Consider the following 15343-nt stretch of genomic DNA (forward strand, 5'->3'; position numbering starts at 1 on the left):
ATACAGTGAGAGCACACAGCTACTACTGAGGAAAAGAGGAAGTTACACATACAAGATGACAAATGTTTAGGTCTAGGGATGAGAACAAGCTATGCACAGTATCTTGGGGGCTCAGCAAATAAATGCTAATGAAGAGAAATGGAACCAACGGCCTGCTTTAATTTGATGCAAGTAGATGTATGAGTGCTGTGACACATTCATGTTTGCACCAGAGCAAGGTGGGTAGAAATTTGACGTATTATCCTGACTTTAATTAATAGTGCCAATTTCTGTTGCATTAAATAGAATCATAGATAGCTGTAAGGGACAAAATTTTGTAAAGCTGTATCCAAATGTATTAAGCATGATAAAATCTTGGCCTTTTCAGATTTTGGAGTAGGGACTATGTGTGCATTGAATGCTCAAAATTTCTGTGTTGTACTCTTTTTGTCTTTATAGGAACAAAAATATTCTAATTTCAAAGGCAACAAAGGCATCTTTTCAGACTGAGAATGTCTTGCTTTTGTTTGAAATACAGTATTGTGTATAAGTAGGCTTTCCTGAGGTGCGGGGATTCTGTTATGGAATGCTTGGATTTTTGCATGCTCTATTCAGGCAAAAACAGCTGGCCCACTGCCTTTATTCATCCATGGGAAAAGCTGGGAGATTTTTCTTACTTATCAGGGAATTGAGGAAGAACTCCTTTGGGAATTACAACGTGCCCATATGATCAAGAGTGAATCAGGTGCATAACAGCTGTCTGATACTTGAAACTGTCAGCTAGACTCTGTTTTGTAGAGAACTGGGGTTTGATGTCACTAGGCTAAAAGATGTGCCTCTGGAAGTGTTTCCTTAGCATGTTGCTCGTTTCAACTTTATAGGCTGCAGAAAAGAAAAAATGAGTGCCAGCAACACTATTCATCTTTTTCACATGTGTCTTATTTATCTATAGACTCATGCTTCCAAGGATGAAAAGGATGAAACTGAATTATTGGGCAAAGCAACACCAATACATGTGGGCACAACTTGCCTGCTTGGATCCTAATTGTGCTCAGCACAAGTACAGATAGTTTAGTGAGTGACAGAGCAATGTGGAGTGAAGTGAACTGTGAAAGTAACTTCAGCTCTACACTAACAATCATTGTGCAAAATTGTGTGACCCACATGTAAGTATGTTCATCTTTAAAAACACAAGCTGTTCATAAAAAACATGCATGCAATTCACTTACCTTAAATATACACATTTGATGCCTGACTTGCCAGCAGTGTGGGGAAGACATGGAGAGCTTCTGTGTTTTGGAGAATCCAGCCCATGACCTCTGTGTTTCCTGTATTCAGTGGATTCTGCTGGGCACATATGAATGAGAGGCATATTCATGGTTGTTTGTATTACTGTGTGATGAACTAGAATTTAATTTGTTATTTTAAAATAATACTTCATCAGGTACTTATTGTCTCTCTGATAAAATACACACAGAAATGCCTTTCAATCAAATCAACTATGGACTGTATGGAGAATAGATCACAATGGGAAGGGGTTTATTGTGCTACCTTTTTATTTTTATTTTTTATTCATCTACTTTAAAAACTATCCTTTCACATTGAAGATTCTAGCAGCGTTTTGAGTGAGGCATACAGTTTTTCATTACTTTGGGGCTAGTGAAAGCCAGGACCCAATTAGAAACTTTCTTTACAGATAAGTAAAGGCAACTTAGAGGCTTCTGCTTAGCATGCAAGCATCTCAGTTTTTCCCTTGTCTCGAGAGGATTTTTTTTCTTTTGTTTTGGGATTTTTTTTTTCCTGGAAGAATTCTTGAAAATTGTTCCTTTTAATCGCAGAGTTTGTAGAGAGGTTTGTTGGAGCTTTTGACAGGTATTCCTGTAAGGACTGTAACATAAAAGAAATTTTTTCCTTAATGCTGTAAATGACAGCAGTTTTAACGGCAGCTTGTCATCCTTCACTGTCATTGATACTGTACTGATTGGGCATTTTATGTTACATAAGGGAAGATTTCAGTGTTGTAGGGCTGGTGCTTTGTGACATAGAATCATGCTTAGGGTGGAAGGGACCCAATAATCAAATAATCTTGTACTATCCTCTCTGCTTTGAGCAGGTTTGCCACCCACTAGATCAGGCTGGCTGAGACACTGTCCAACCTGAGCTTGAGGGCCTCCATAGATGGGGAATCCACAGCTTATCTGGGCAAGCTATTCCTGTGCCTCATCACCCTCTGAGTAAAGAATTTTCTCCTGACATCTTACTTAATTCTTCCCTATTTTAGTTTAAAGGCATTCACCCTTGTCCTGTCACTATCAGGCTTTGTAAAAAGTTGGCTTTCCTCCTGCTTATAAGCTCCCCTCTGGTACTGGAAGGCCAAATGAGGTCTTCCTGCAGCCTTCTCTTCTCCAAGCTAAACAAGCCCAGCTGCTTCAATCTTTCTTCATAAGATGGCTCCACCCTTCTGACCATCTTCATGGCCTTCCTCTGGAGGCACTCTAAAGTCTCCATGTCTCTTGTGCTGGGGTCCCAAGGCATGAATGCAATACTGCAGATGAGACCTCACAGGGGCAGAGCAGAAAGGGTCAATCACCTTCCTCTCCCTGCTGTCCATATCTCTTTTGATACAGCCCAGGATACTGTTGGCCTTCTGGGCTACAAGTACACTATGCTGGCTCACGTCCAGCTTTTCACCTACCGAGACCCCTAAGTCCTTCTCTACAGGGCTGTACTCAATGAGTTCTTCTCTATCTGTATATATACCTGTGATCACCTCAGTCCAACTGCAACACCTCACACTTGGCCTTGGTTGAACCTCATTCGATTCACATGGACCCACTTTTCAAGCTTATCCAGGTCCATCTGGATGGCTTCTCTTTCTTCTATTGTATCAGCTGCACCACTCAGCTTGGTGTGATCAGCAAACTTGTTGAGGGTGCACTCAATCCCACTATGTCATTGACAAAACTGTTAAAGAGCACTGATCCAAGACACCTGCGGGACACCACTCGTGACCACCTTCCACCTGGACATGGATCCATTGGTCTACAACCATTTGGCTGTGACCATCCAACTAATTCTGTATCCACTGAATAGTCCAGCCTTCAAATCTGTATCTTTCCAATTTATAGTTAAGAACGTGGTGCAGAACTGTATTAAAGGCTCTGTACAAGTCCAGGAAGATGACATCAATTGCCCTTCCTTTGTCCTACATATTAGTTACTGAAGCTTTTAGCAGTTTTCAACTTCAGGATGCCCTTTTGTTATCAGGCTGCTTGTACTTCATCTCTTTCCTAGGCATTATATTTCCATTTTTCTTCTTATTCTTGGTATTTGATAGCACACTCATTATGTTTGCCCAGAAAAGATCTGTTGCAGAGTCAAGTGATAGCGCTTTTCTTCCTGTCTGTCATGAGACTTTGCAGGGAGAGCTGGGCTTTGCTCAATAGTGAGTTTGTCTTGTGTGGGACAACTTAAAGTTATATCCTCTGAGCATGCGGTTCAGCTGAGTCCTGAGAAAGCCAGCATTAAGTCTTTTCTGGTTAGCTCACCCTTCATCATTGTGTCAAAGTGTTACATCACAGATCCTTTCAGGATTCTCTCCTTTCAGCTGAACCTGCCCTGAGTATCCTAGAGTCGTAAGGTTCACAGAGTACTAGGCAAGGTGCTTATAGCTCCTACTAATACTATGTCTTTAAGGAGAAGCTAAATTCAGTCTACGGCTAGGTTCATTGTAGCAGTCAGAGGGGAAGGCTGAGCATAAATTAAGTGCTTTCTCTGTGCTCTTCACTAAAGCACACCAGGGCAACCATAACCCAAGTCCTATTCTAGAGCAACAGTTAGAGTTGACTATGAGAAGCTTAGGCAAGTGGAGGAGAGACTGGGAAGGAAACAGAGGTAGGAAAGTAGTATAGATACCCTGCAGTCTTAGCCACTGTTGCCTGCCTGTTGCCCACTTAGAATCTAATTAGGTTTTCAAACAGCAGATCGGAAGCATTTTTTATGAGAGTGCAGCATGACTTTCTGAGTTGCCTTTGGCTCAGAAGCAGATGTTTTGTAGCGTATTGTCTCTGAGACTTAATAATAATGCATTTATTATATTGTTTCTCAATTTGTGGTATCCTTTCAGGATTTGTGGTAAAGTCTTGATGGATTCTTACAGTGAAACCTCTTTTATTTAGCTTTTGGTATTTTAATTGAACGTAATCTCTACATCTGCAGCTCCTATAGCAGGCATCTCTCCTAAGAAGCCTTAAGATGTCATAGTAAAGGAGAAAAATATGGATTTTTTTTTTTACTAGCACCTGTAATTTAGGTAGTAAAATAGTTGGGTAGGAAGCATATCTTATTTCTAGTTGAATATGATATGAAAGACAGTCACAGCCTGGTTAAACTTGAGTTATCCTACAATATTTGGATGGCTCTACTTTAAGCAGCTGTCAGAAAAAATATTTGAGATTCGATGTATTATGAAGAGTTGTAGGTAGAGGGGCTGTATCTCTTTCAAGATACCTTTTTTGTTGTGTGAAATGGGAGGAACTCATATTGCAATAACTATTGAGGAGGTGTTTAAACAAATGAATTGCTTACATTAAATTATTATTCCAAATAGAGGGGTGGAGAGGTTTGAATGGACTTTCACCATTCTCACAGCCTCCTCCTTGTAAGAGATGCATCAGAAACTCGTAAGAGATCTTTTATTTGTAAGTGTTGGTATTCTGCTCAAGCTATTGTAAGAATTATTCATTTCCACTTGAGGAGCAGAAGGGGGGAGTACGTACAAATTTCTTCTCTCCTCCTCTTCCCTTCTTTCCTCTGGACATATTCAAAAAAGTAAGAAGAACCTCTAATAGTCAAATTTACATCACTCATAATCAGGAAAGGCTCTGAGGATATTCTGGAAGACAAATCATAACTAGAACTTATGCATCAGTTGGGAATTGGGCAACAATTCTGACTGTAATTTGTACAGTCTTTTGATATGGTACAAATCCTGCCTATTTATAAAGACTCTACCAGCTTGATTTTCATCATAGGGCATTAAACTCCAGAACAGCATTCTTTTTAGTGTTTCTTTTATTTGGTTTGATGCTCCTTACAAACATTGCATTTTGTGTGTGTGTTGTTATGCTTTGCCTGAACTGTACTGCTTCGCCTAATGGTGAAAACAAGAAAGTGCTCTGTTTCATGCACAAGGGGTTTGTGTGAAAAAACATGGTGTCAGTAGTACTTAGTGCTGTAACAGCATGTGTGTTTTAATCCGGGAGACCTAACAATGTTCTGCAACCTTTATACTTGGATGTAGAACAGCTAATGATACAAATATCCTGAATCCACATCTTTCTTTCATGTTTCTAATGAGATAACCTGAGACGCAGCCATGCTTTGCAAAACATGCACATTGAAAAGGAGTTATTTGGTTACTGTTGGTTTGGCCGTGTTCTTATTGCCTATTGTGAAAATATTTAGCAGCTGAAAATGTTGGGTAGAAGAGTTTGTTCACATGATAATTTCTATCTATAGTTCCATGGTTGCACAGAAAAAGAGAGAAAAGCTAAATAACATGTACTTGCATGGCTTTATCTTGTGTGACACTGAAGAAGAAGCATTGTATAAATCTTGTGCAGTCTGGAGAAAAAAGAAGAAGAAAAAAAAAAAAGACGCAAAAGGGTTGCATGTCTCTAACTCAAGTTTTTTAGTTCGTCCTGCCTTTTGTAATGGAAAAGTGTGGTTTCTTGTGACAATAAATTTGTCTGAGGCACTTTTTATGTTGCCCTAAGATATCAGTATTTTCCATATGGCAACAAAATCTATAGTCTCTGGATGGTCATCTTGTCAGCCAGCAAAGCAGAAGGCATGATTCACTCTCTGGAGTGGATATATGGCTAGGATTAAGTATTGTGTGAAAGGATGCTTATACATAAGGGAAGTTCTTGCAGTCTGAGGTTAAGATTTCCTGTGTTGCTGAGAAGGTAATGTGAGATCTGACCATCTGTGCACAGGCTGATTGTATTCAGTCTGTACTCCTGTAAAAGCTATTTGTGTAAGGTCATAGTGCACTAAATGAAATTCTCTGTGGATGGGCATTTTGCCCTAATATATGTGTGAAACTTTAAAAAATCTACTTCTTGTACTGAGTTCTCAGATCCTTTATCCACAAGTGCAAATATTATGCTGTATCTATAGTTTTGTCCCTCACTTGTTTTAACCATGAACACTTAACATTGACCAAAATCATATGTACAGACCTTTTTGTTTTATTTTCCTTTCTCTCTCAGACACCCTGGCTTTGGAATACCAGACAGTGCTGGAATGGTTACCCATATCAGGTAAAAGTACTGCCTAAAACCAAGAATGGCATCTCTGAAGAGCTCTGTTTTTATTATGATAGAGCTTTATGTCAGGATGTTAGTACGAACAGGCTACTTGGTGCTTCAAATGTTGCTAGATGCTCCTTGTCTTCCTGTGTTCAAGAAGTGAAATGGGAATTTAACTATCACACCTGTTTTGACATGAAACACATGATCCGAAAACAAATATGGGAAATCTACCTGTAACATCTGCCACAATGGAGAAGTAGCCATAGTTCTGAAGATGCTGAAAGTTTCTATTAACCTTTTCTCATCTCCATCTTTCAGCCACTGATGCCTGACCTTCATTATTACTACATTGCTGAATTATCGTTCTACTGGTCCTTAATGTTTTCTCAGTTCATTGACATCAAAAGAAAGGTAAGAACAGTGAGACTGAAAACACTGAAGGCTTTGATATTCATCGCTGAAAAACTGATGCTGAAGGGCTTGTTTCACACTGTTCCTTGTTACTGTGATGGGCGTATTTTTTCTGCATGTGGGATGAAGAGCCTGATGTAATCGAATATTCAAAGGGAAATTGCATCAGCTGAAATCTACTGCTCTTATAAAATGACTTGAATGCAATTGATCAAATATATATATTATTTCTACTTAGAGCTAAATGATTGGATATCAGTGATGGTAAGTGATGGTATCATTTGGTAAGATCTGTGAAGGCACTGAATTTATTTTCCTGCACAGACAGGGTAAAAACTGAAATGTATTTAATAATAAAGAGTGATACTACATATAACCCTTGGTTATAAAACAAAACAAAACCTCTGCAGCAATGCTACAGAATTGTTCAGATTACTGCTGCAGGACTGTGTTTATCTAATCAGTACCCATGTATCCATTTCATCTCTCTGCACTGCTGTTGATTGTATTTCCCTTTCTTTGTGTACTTCTTGAGAGAGCAAAATTCAACAGCATTGCATTTGCAACATTATATTTTTAAAGAATATTTAATAGATTCCTGACTAGTTGCTTTCCTTATGTGAAAGGTAATTGGAGGTACTCAGTCAGCATCTAGGTATGCTGAAGTACATTTCTGAAAAGAACCATTGTGGTAGGCTTTCATCTTTCATCTTGATATGTCTCCTGGGAAAAAGCTATAGCGTTTGCCCTTGTGACTTGGAGAGTTTGCTTCCATCGTTGAGCTGAGCACAGAGAGTCTGATACTGTCCATACATAGATACAAACAAGGAATCTTTTGTATGTCTCTCGTTTACTTACAAATGATTTATAGATAAATATAGACATATGCACGCACACACACAAAAGGCTTCTCAGCATACTGTTTTGGAAATGGAAGGAAAATGGAGATGAATTAGTGAATGGAGATGAATTAGAAAATGGAGTGAATTAGTCTGGTTGCAGCTAGATTACACCACTGTCACAGATTTACAGTGGAGCTAATTCTTTTTGTAGCTTAAACAAAATTGGTAACTAGGATAACCGGACTGGAAAAATGCTGCTGTGTGCTGGTGTCAGACAGTAAAACTGCTCTGTGGTCAGGAGCAATTGCAAGCTGACAAGAAAACCCACGAGTTGAATAGTGTTAACACTGAGAGCTTACAGTAGTTGACAACAAGTAGTAGCACATGCTGCTGGGCATCAAGGCAGTGGCAGCCGTCAGCTGGATCACAACACAATGCCAGAATGTCTTCTCTGACGAGACAGCTCAGGATGTAGAGGGATATCATACAGACAATGTGCTAAGCTAGTGGGAATATAGATGTTGCTAGGAAAACATGAAGCAAGCCTCAGCTCCGAGGTGAACTCCTATCAGACGCTCAGGAGCATCAAAAACATGGACATATGTACCAATAAGGAAAGGCTAGAAGTTTTACAAGTGCTCAACCTGTAAAGGAAGGCAGAGGTGAGAAGCGTGATGTTGGTTCAAACTCATGCACTTCAAAGATTTTAAGACAAAAGACTGGTCTCAAAGCCAGTTTCCTGAGGTGCTCTGCACGTCACCAAATTCTGACTTCAATAGGTCAGGGTGTAAAAGTGCAAAAGCAACTTCTCTGAAAAACAAACAAAAAACCCCCCACCTAGTGGAGTACAAGCTTGACAGAGACATCAGCTCTTGCAGCACTGTTGTAGTTCTCTTTTAAAGAGCATGTTTAATTTTAAAAATGTGGAAACTTCTGAATCTGCTATATAATGTGTGATACAGTGACACCGTAGCTGAAGGAAGCAGGAAATTTGCCAGCTAGTATCAGACATTATGGTAATACTTCATGACAACTTATGCAGAACAGATTAACGGTTCTCAGTCTGAGAAACACGTTGAAGTTTTCTTGCTAGTGTGAGAGGAATACTGTTGTGTATGTTGTGCTTATCATTTTAGATACTTTTAAGTACAACAAGGTCTGTTTTGTTGTCTGGAATGATCATAAGTGCCCTGGCAGACATGAGCACTACAGGATTTCAGCCAACCCACTATTATGCATCCAGCTTTCCCAAGGCAAGGTGCTGTAGGTCCTTACTGAAAGTGCCAGCACTGATCACTGGCATAGCTCCAGTCTTTTACTTTGTGCAGCTCAAGATAAATGAACTTCTGGTTTTCAGTCTTTTTTTTTTTTTTTTCTTTCTTAACAATAAATTCATTATTTCAAATGGTTACACTGATTTTTAAATAGCTGTTTATCTTTTTTTTCAGATGTTATAACTTCTACCAAATTATCTCTGCCTGACAGAATAGGTACAAACAAAATATTAAGCTCTAAGTTAAGGCAATGATTTGAATAGGTTAACTTTTATAGTTTGTGTTATGTTATTTGCTTCATAAACATATACTGTGTAGCTGTAATTATATTCTACCCTTAAGGGTTTCGTATTTTCAAATACTACAATCTACTGTCATTTGTTTTGGTGTTTTATTGTGTTTGTTTTTTCAATTTTTTCTCCAGTTTCCTGTACTCCTCTTTTGTAAAACACACAGAAAGAAGATTGGATTGGCTAACAAGCCTCTGATAAGTTTTAAAAGTAATCAGGCTTACTTAACATTTTTCTGGTTACCCGAAGTATTCGTTGATAGAATTGTCAAACTACCCTCTGTAACAGAAATCTTGTTTCTGGAGGGTTTGTGTCAAGATTGAGACCCATGGGATTTTCTGTTGTCCGCACCACATTCTTCCATTGATGGTGTTTCATGAGTAGGGTCTTTCTCCTATTCTTAGAAACATATTTTCATGTAAAGGCACATGTTATCTTTCTGAAGTCACAAACAAAGGTTATAATATAACTGCTGTAAACTGTGCTGTTTGTGTCTTGCACAAACATGTATGGTTCAAAATACACTAAAGAAAGAAGCCATTCTTGTATGGCTATAATTCTATTGTGTATGGATAAAACTACTTGAGTAAGCTGGGAACGAAAGTACCACTTGACATTATGTAGCCTTGCAACATTAGTTTCTGTGTATTCATTACCCTTATGTGTAATTAAAATGTAACACATAGCTTCTTCAAGCATAGTAATAATTACTGAGATAAGGAAATAGCAGGAAAGAAAGGACTAGAGTAACAAAAGCCTTCTTATTTATATCACTACTACTTTATTCTAGCAGTTCTCAGTATGTTGGACCAGTATCTCTGTTTCAGAGCTGACAGAGTCAGTTAACTGTCTTTTCCAATAAACATCAGAGAAGGAGTTCCTTGGACAGCATTTCTGTAAGTAGTCTCATGTGGAGATGCAGAAGACTGCTGCCCATAGGTATTAGGTCTGCTTAGGAGTAATCTGTACTGTCAGGAATGCCTTGAAGAGTTCCCAGGAGGGAATGGAATTCTAGTCTTTGTAGAATGTGAATGTGGCATCTATAGAAACAGAGGAATTATTTGGCTTAAGACTTCTTGCCTCATTTGGACTGCCTATGTGCAAAAGTAATTACAGTTAGCAGGAAAATGAAGAAGTGCTATAGCATTTGCAACTGAAGCAGGTAAAAGAGCTAGGCTGCAATATGGCCATGTGGGAATGCTAGCCCTGGGAAAAAGGGTAGATGCTTTGCTTTTTTGAATATGGCAGAGTCAAATGGTCCCCATGGGTGGGTTTGTGGTTACTGAATTGACCAAGATGCCATGTTTTTGCTCTCACTTAAGACCCTCAGAAAGAGAAATAGACTTTAATTTTACTTGTATTCAGTTATCTTTAAGGAAATGGAATGTAAACAATGGTTTGAGATGATTGCTGCATGTGTTTGATCGCACTCCAGACTGCTGGAAACCAAATCTGACTATGTCAAAATAGGATGCAATTTTCTGCTTTTAGTCAATTCTTCTTCGTGTTGCAGATTTGCAGGACAGAGGAGCCTGTAGTACTTGACAGCATTAAACATGGAGTGGTAGGCTAAGAGTTCCTTCCCTTTGTAGTTAATGAATCAGCTCAAGCTGCAAGTTTTTTCACAGACTCCAAGTATGCAGTGCCATGCATGCAAGGGCTGGTCCTAGAAGTGGCAGTGCATTCCCATGCACAGCAGGCCCCTCTCCGTTACCAGAGACAGGCAAGGTGGCACTGAACAGTCACCTGCAAACACTAGAGAGAGCAAGCAATGGGCAGCTATAGCCAGAGCTATCCCTTTATTACTGGGAGCTCACCAACACTTTTCCTGCAGGTCCTCAGACCTTCCCTCCAGGCTCTGTCCCTCACAAGGCTGCAGCTGCAGATTTAGTTTCCCTGCTGTTTCTCTGCAGTGGGCTTATCAGCTGGTGACAGCTTAGTTGAAATCAACTGCTGCAAGAAACACAAATGCTACCTCCCAAAGCACTTGGTGAGAAGATGAGCCTTCCTGGAGGAGCTGTTCCTTGTGGCTGTCTGGATCTGTTCTCTCTGCATTATTCACTTTTCTCAGTCTTGAAGTCCTGCCATTCTGGTTTGATTGTGCTTTAACCCTGTTTTTATTTTTTAATTTATTTTTAATCTAGAAGTCACACAACTGCCTGAGAATGAAGGCAAGAAAGAATCTGCTTTTCTCTAATTAGAAATAATTACATCTTTGCAAGCTTTTTTCCTGTTTTAGCAACAGCCTTGTATGAGAGCTGCTTTGCTACCTGGGCACCCAATGCCTGGAGGAACTCCCCAGTCAAATGGTCCCGTGACCTTTTCTTCAGGGTTTTGATAATACTTTCTCACAGATTTGAACGTAGTTAAGCAAACTCCAGCCTCCAGCAAGACTTAATTATTTTTAAACTGATTTTATGCGTTACAGAAAAGAGTCTCATGCCAGTGTATCCTGTTCTCCCTGTAATCAGCCTAGGAGTGTAGGCCAGGTGCAGTAGTTGTTCCCTTTGCTTTGCCCACTCCTAAGGATGCATCAGAGATTTTGATATTCCAGGAGTTTTACTACTGCCCATATTTTTCAATAGTAACAGTTACTTGCTGACTCTGTTTGAAGTTTGAAGACTGGGCAATGTGCATCATTTGGAAGACAGCAGCTTAGATCTTAGTAGGAGGATCTGCACTAGCTCATTTGAAGACTTTTCTGACCCTGCTATAGTGTGAAGAACAACATTAGAAAGAAACAAATGAAAACAGAAACTTGGGATTCTCAGCTCTATGAGACTGCTCCATTGCACTTGGCAGGTGACTGTCAATAATTGCTCATAGCACTGAGGAAATGTGTTGGTTGTACCTCTGCAGCTGTTTGAACTCTTGTAAATGATGCACTATTTTGCAGATTGTGTATTACTCAGTATATAAGAAGTAAGGTGTAATTTGATTTGTATGTACATAAGTTTTCTCAAAGTAACTGCAGTCTGGATGTCTATGAAATTACATTATTACAAACTGAGAGACATAACTATTTTCTAGCTTTTGATAATCTTTTCGTCTTTTGTTATCATACAGTGGCTATTTTATTTAGTCAAAGGAAAAAATATCGCTGGGTAGGTACTTAAGTAGCAGAATCTTCCTGCAACGTAACCATAATGCTGGATTTAAAAACATTCATCCATTTTTATGTGGGTATACTGAATCTCACTGTTTATTATATTGTTGTTTTTTCTTTTATTTTTTTCTGCTTCTCGCTGCTCTAGGATTTTGGCATCATGTTTACACATCACATTGTAACTGTCACCCTGATAACCTTCTCATATGTAACCAATTTGACACGAGTGGGAACCCTGACCTTATGTCTCCATGATGCTGCTGATGTTGTCCTAGAGGTGAGACAATAACTGTGTCATCAATGTACGTGATATTTACTATTCTGAGAGCTCATGTGTCAGTGGGTAGAATCTATTTGCTATGCAGAACATGTATTCCCTAAGCAAAGAGGCCAGTTCAAGATGGTAGTGTTGATTAATATAGCGTATTTCCTTACTGAAATGTATTACGCTTGTAGCAGTCCATGTTTGTGACTTTAGGCTGATTTATTCTTTGATAAGCTGCTTGTATAGAACAGTCTGATGATGCACTGCCAGGAAGAGTTGCAGATTTTAAATATAGCATGAAAAAATCAAAAACTAAAGATTATGAAAAATGGAAAGTGGCTGCTGTGTGGGATAGAAACTCCTGTCTTGACCTCTCTGAAGTGATGAGCTAAGGGAGAATCCTGCCTCTGGAAGAATCAAGGGGTCGTGATTTGGTTCTGCTGTTCTTTGCTGAGCAGAGGGCATGAAACAATGTGCTCATCCTGTGCAAAGGCAGTGAACTCACCTGCTTCTCTGGAGGACTTCCAAATTCCTGTCCCCACACCTCATCTAGATGCCAGTATTAACCAGATGGCTTTGGAGAAGAGGGAGATGATTTATACTCTTTTAAGACAAGATGATCTGTAAAAAGATGATCTGTAACTTCTTTAGCACCAATTTAGAGATTTTTCTCATCAGTAATGCTGAGATTGTGATGTGGACTCTCCGTCAGGATCAGATAATAATTGTTTTTGTCTAAAAGTTTTTTTTTTTTTTTTTTTTTTTTTTTTTTTTTTTTTTAAAGTATTTTCAAGGATCCTTTTATGCAAGAACATAGCCTCACTGCATTATTCACTTTTCTCAGTCTTGAAGTCCTGCCATTCTGGTTTGATTGTGCTTTAACCCTGTTTTTATTTTTTAATTTATTTTTAATCTAGAAGTCACACAACTGCCTGAGAATGAAGGCAAGAAAGAATCTGCTTTTCTCTAATTAGAAATAATTACATCTTTGCAAGCCTTTTTCCTGTTTTAGCAACGTGTGTAGATCTATTCTGCTGGCTATGAATTCACCCAAACCTTCTTCATTCCTATTTTCTTGCCAGCAGAAGGGCATACTTGATGTTGTTCATTTCAGATCAGACCAGTGCCTGTGGAACTGGAAAACACTGAAGAGTAGCTGTGGTAGGCTAGCTAAAATCTTAGCTTAAACACACTGGGGTATATATTTTTGATCAATTCCTCTGTCCCCCTAAGGCAATGAGAGATTGCTATTCTCACGATTTGAAAACGTAAAGCAAAGTCTATTTTGTTATGTGAGACAGCCTTTTACATTCTTCCTGGTCAGTTTTTTCAGCTTGTTTTACCTGGAAATACTAAAGCTGCTTATGAAGTATAACAATCATAACCAAAACCCTTGAGAAACATTTACTAAGGGGGTTGTTAGAACTCACTCAACATGCTCTCTTCTGCTAAGACAGTAAGTCACAGCCCCTGTGCCATATGAGACAAAATGAACTCTGATATTATTTAGGGAATGTTAATGCAGAGGAAAATAAATATGTAGCTGCAAAAGAAGCTGATAGAATTTCTTACTGTGATGGATCAGTTGTGTACCTGACCTGTTTTATATGATACATACTGGTACAAATGGAAAGCTGCTTCTAGAAGCCATTAAACTGTTTCCACCTACCACTTCTTGATGAAACATATACAGTGGAAAGCTGATTGGGGATGCATTAGTTTTGCTGTTCTTATTGCAGAAAGCAGTATGTATTGGTGGAAATAGTGGAGGTGAGTTTTTTTTCCGTAGACTTTAAGGCATTTACATGTGTAAAAGATTCATGGTGGGACTGGATGAAGGGAAAGCTGTTCCTGTTGTCATCCTGGGCTTCAGGACCTTTGACACTGACCTCTTAAGATTCTCAGAATTCCTGTAGGGAAGCTGTCAAATCATGTGTTGGATGATCAGAAAATAAAGTGGATGAAAAACAGGCTGAACAGCCAGTCCTGAAGTAGCAAGTGGTAAAAGTCTAATTGGAGGCCAGTAAGCAGTGGAGTACCTCAAGAGCCAGTACTGTATCCAGTCCTGTTTAACATCTTCATTAACTATCTGGATGATTTAAGGTGATACAAAATGGGAGGGAGTGCTGACTCTGACATCTAGAGGGACCTTGACAGGTTGGAGAAGTGGGCTGACAAAAATCTCATGAATTTCAACAGCATGATGTGCAGAGACTGGCACCTGGGGAGGAACAACCCAAGTAATCAGTATATACTGGAGGCCACCCAACTGGAAAGCAGCACTGCAGAAAAAAAGTCCCAGGAGTTCTGGAAGGCATACAATCATTAGTCAGTAATGTGCCCTTGCTGCTAAGAAGGCTAGCAATGTTCTTGACTGTCTTAGGCAAAGTATTACCAGCAGTACAAGAGAGGTGATCCTTACCTTCTACTCAGCATTGGTGACGCCATGCCTGGAGTCCTCTGCCTAATTCTGGGCCTCTCAGCGCAAGAGAGACATAAAATAAGAGTCCAGTGAAGGGCCACCGGGATAATCAAAGGACAGGAGCACTTCTGCTGTAAGGAGAGGCTGAGAGTGCTAGGTCTATTCAGCCTGGAGAAGAGGAGGCTCAGGGAGAATGCAAAGAGAATGGAGCCCAGCTCTTCTTATTGGTGCCTACTGCCAGGACAAGAGGCAGTAGGCACTCATAGGAACATAGGAGTTCTGTCTAAGCATCAGGAAGCACTTCTTTTATAGTATGGGTTTAAGGCTGGCACAGGCTACCCAGAGACTGGGGAGTCTCCCCCTGGAGATTCTCAAAAGCATTCTGAACACGGTTGAGGGCACGATGGGCTCTGGGTGTTACATCTTGAGCAGGGGGA

The 15343-nt window shown here is 39.6% G+C and overlaps 1 protein-coding gene across 7 annotated transcripts in view; it reads left to right on the forward strand.

The window, feature by feature from the left end:
• The window catches only part of CERS6 (ceramide synthase 6), a 114793-nt gene that overhangs the window by 75678 nt on the left and 23772 nt on the right, over positions 1-15343 (forward strand). For all 7 annotated transcript variants that reach the window (XM_048952336.1, XM_048952342.1, XM_048952343.1 and 4 more), the window contains 3 exons: positions 6255-6305; positions 6615-6707; positions 12368-12496. In XM_048952336.1, coding sequence (XP_048808293.1) covers positions 6255-6305; positions 6615-6707; positions 12368-12496 — 273 coding nt within the window. The remainder of the gene's footprint in view (positions 1-6254; positions 6306-6614; positions 6708-12367; positions 12497-15343) is intronic.

The sequence above is a fragment of the Lagopus muta genome, chromosome 8, assembly GCF_023343835.1.
Source record: "Lagopus muta isolate bLagMut1 chromosome 8, bLagMut1 primary, whole genome shotgun sequence".
Taxonomy (NCBI): Eukaryota; Metazoa; Chordata; class Aves; order Galliformes; family Phasianidae; genus Lagopus; species Lagopus muta.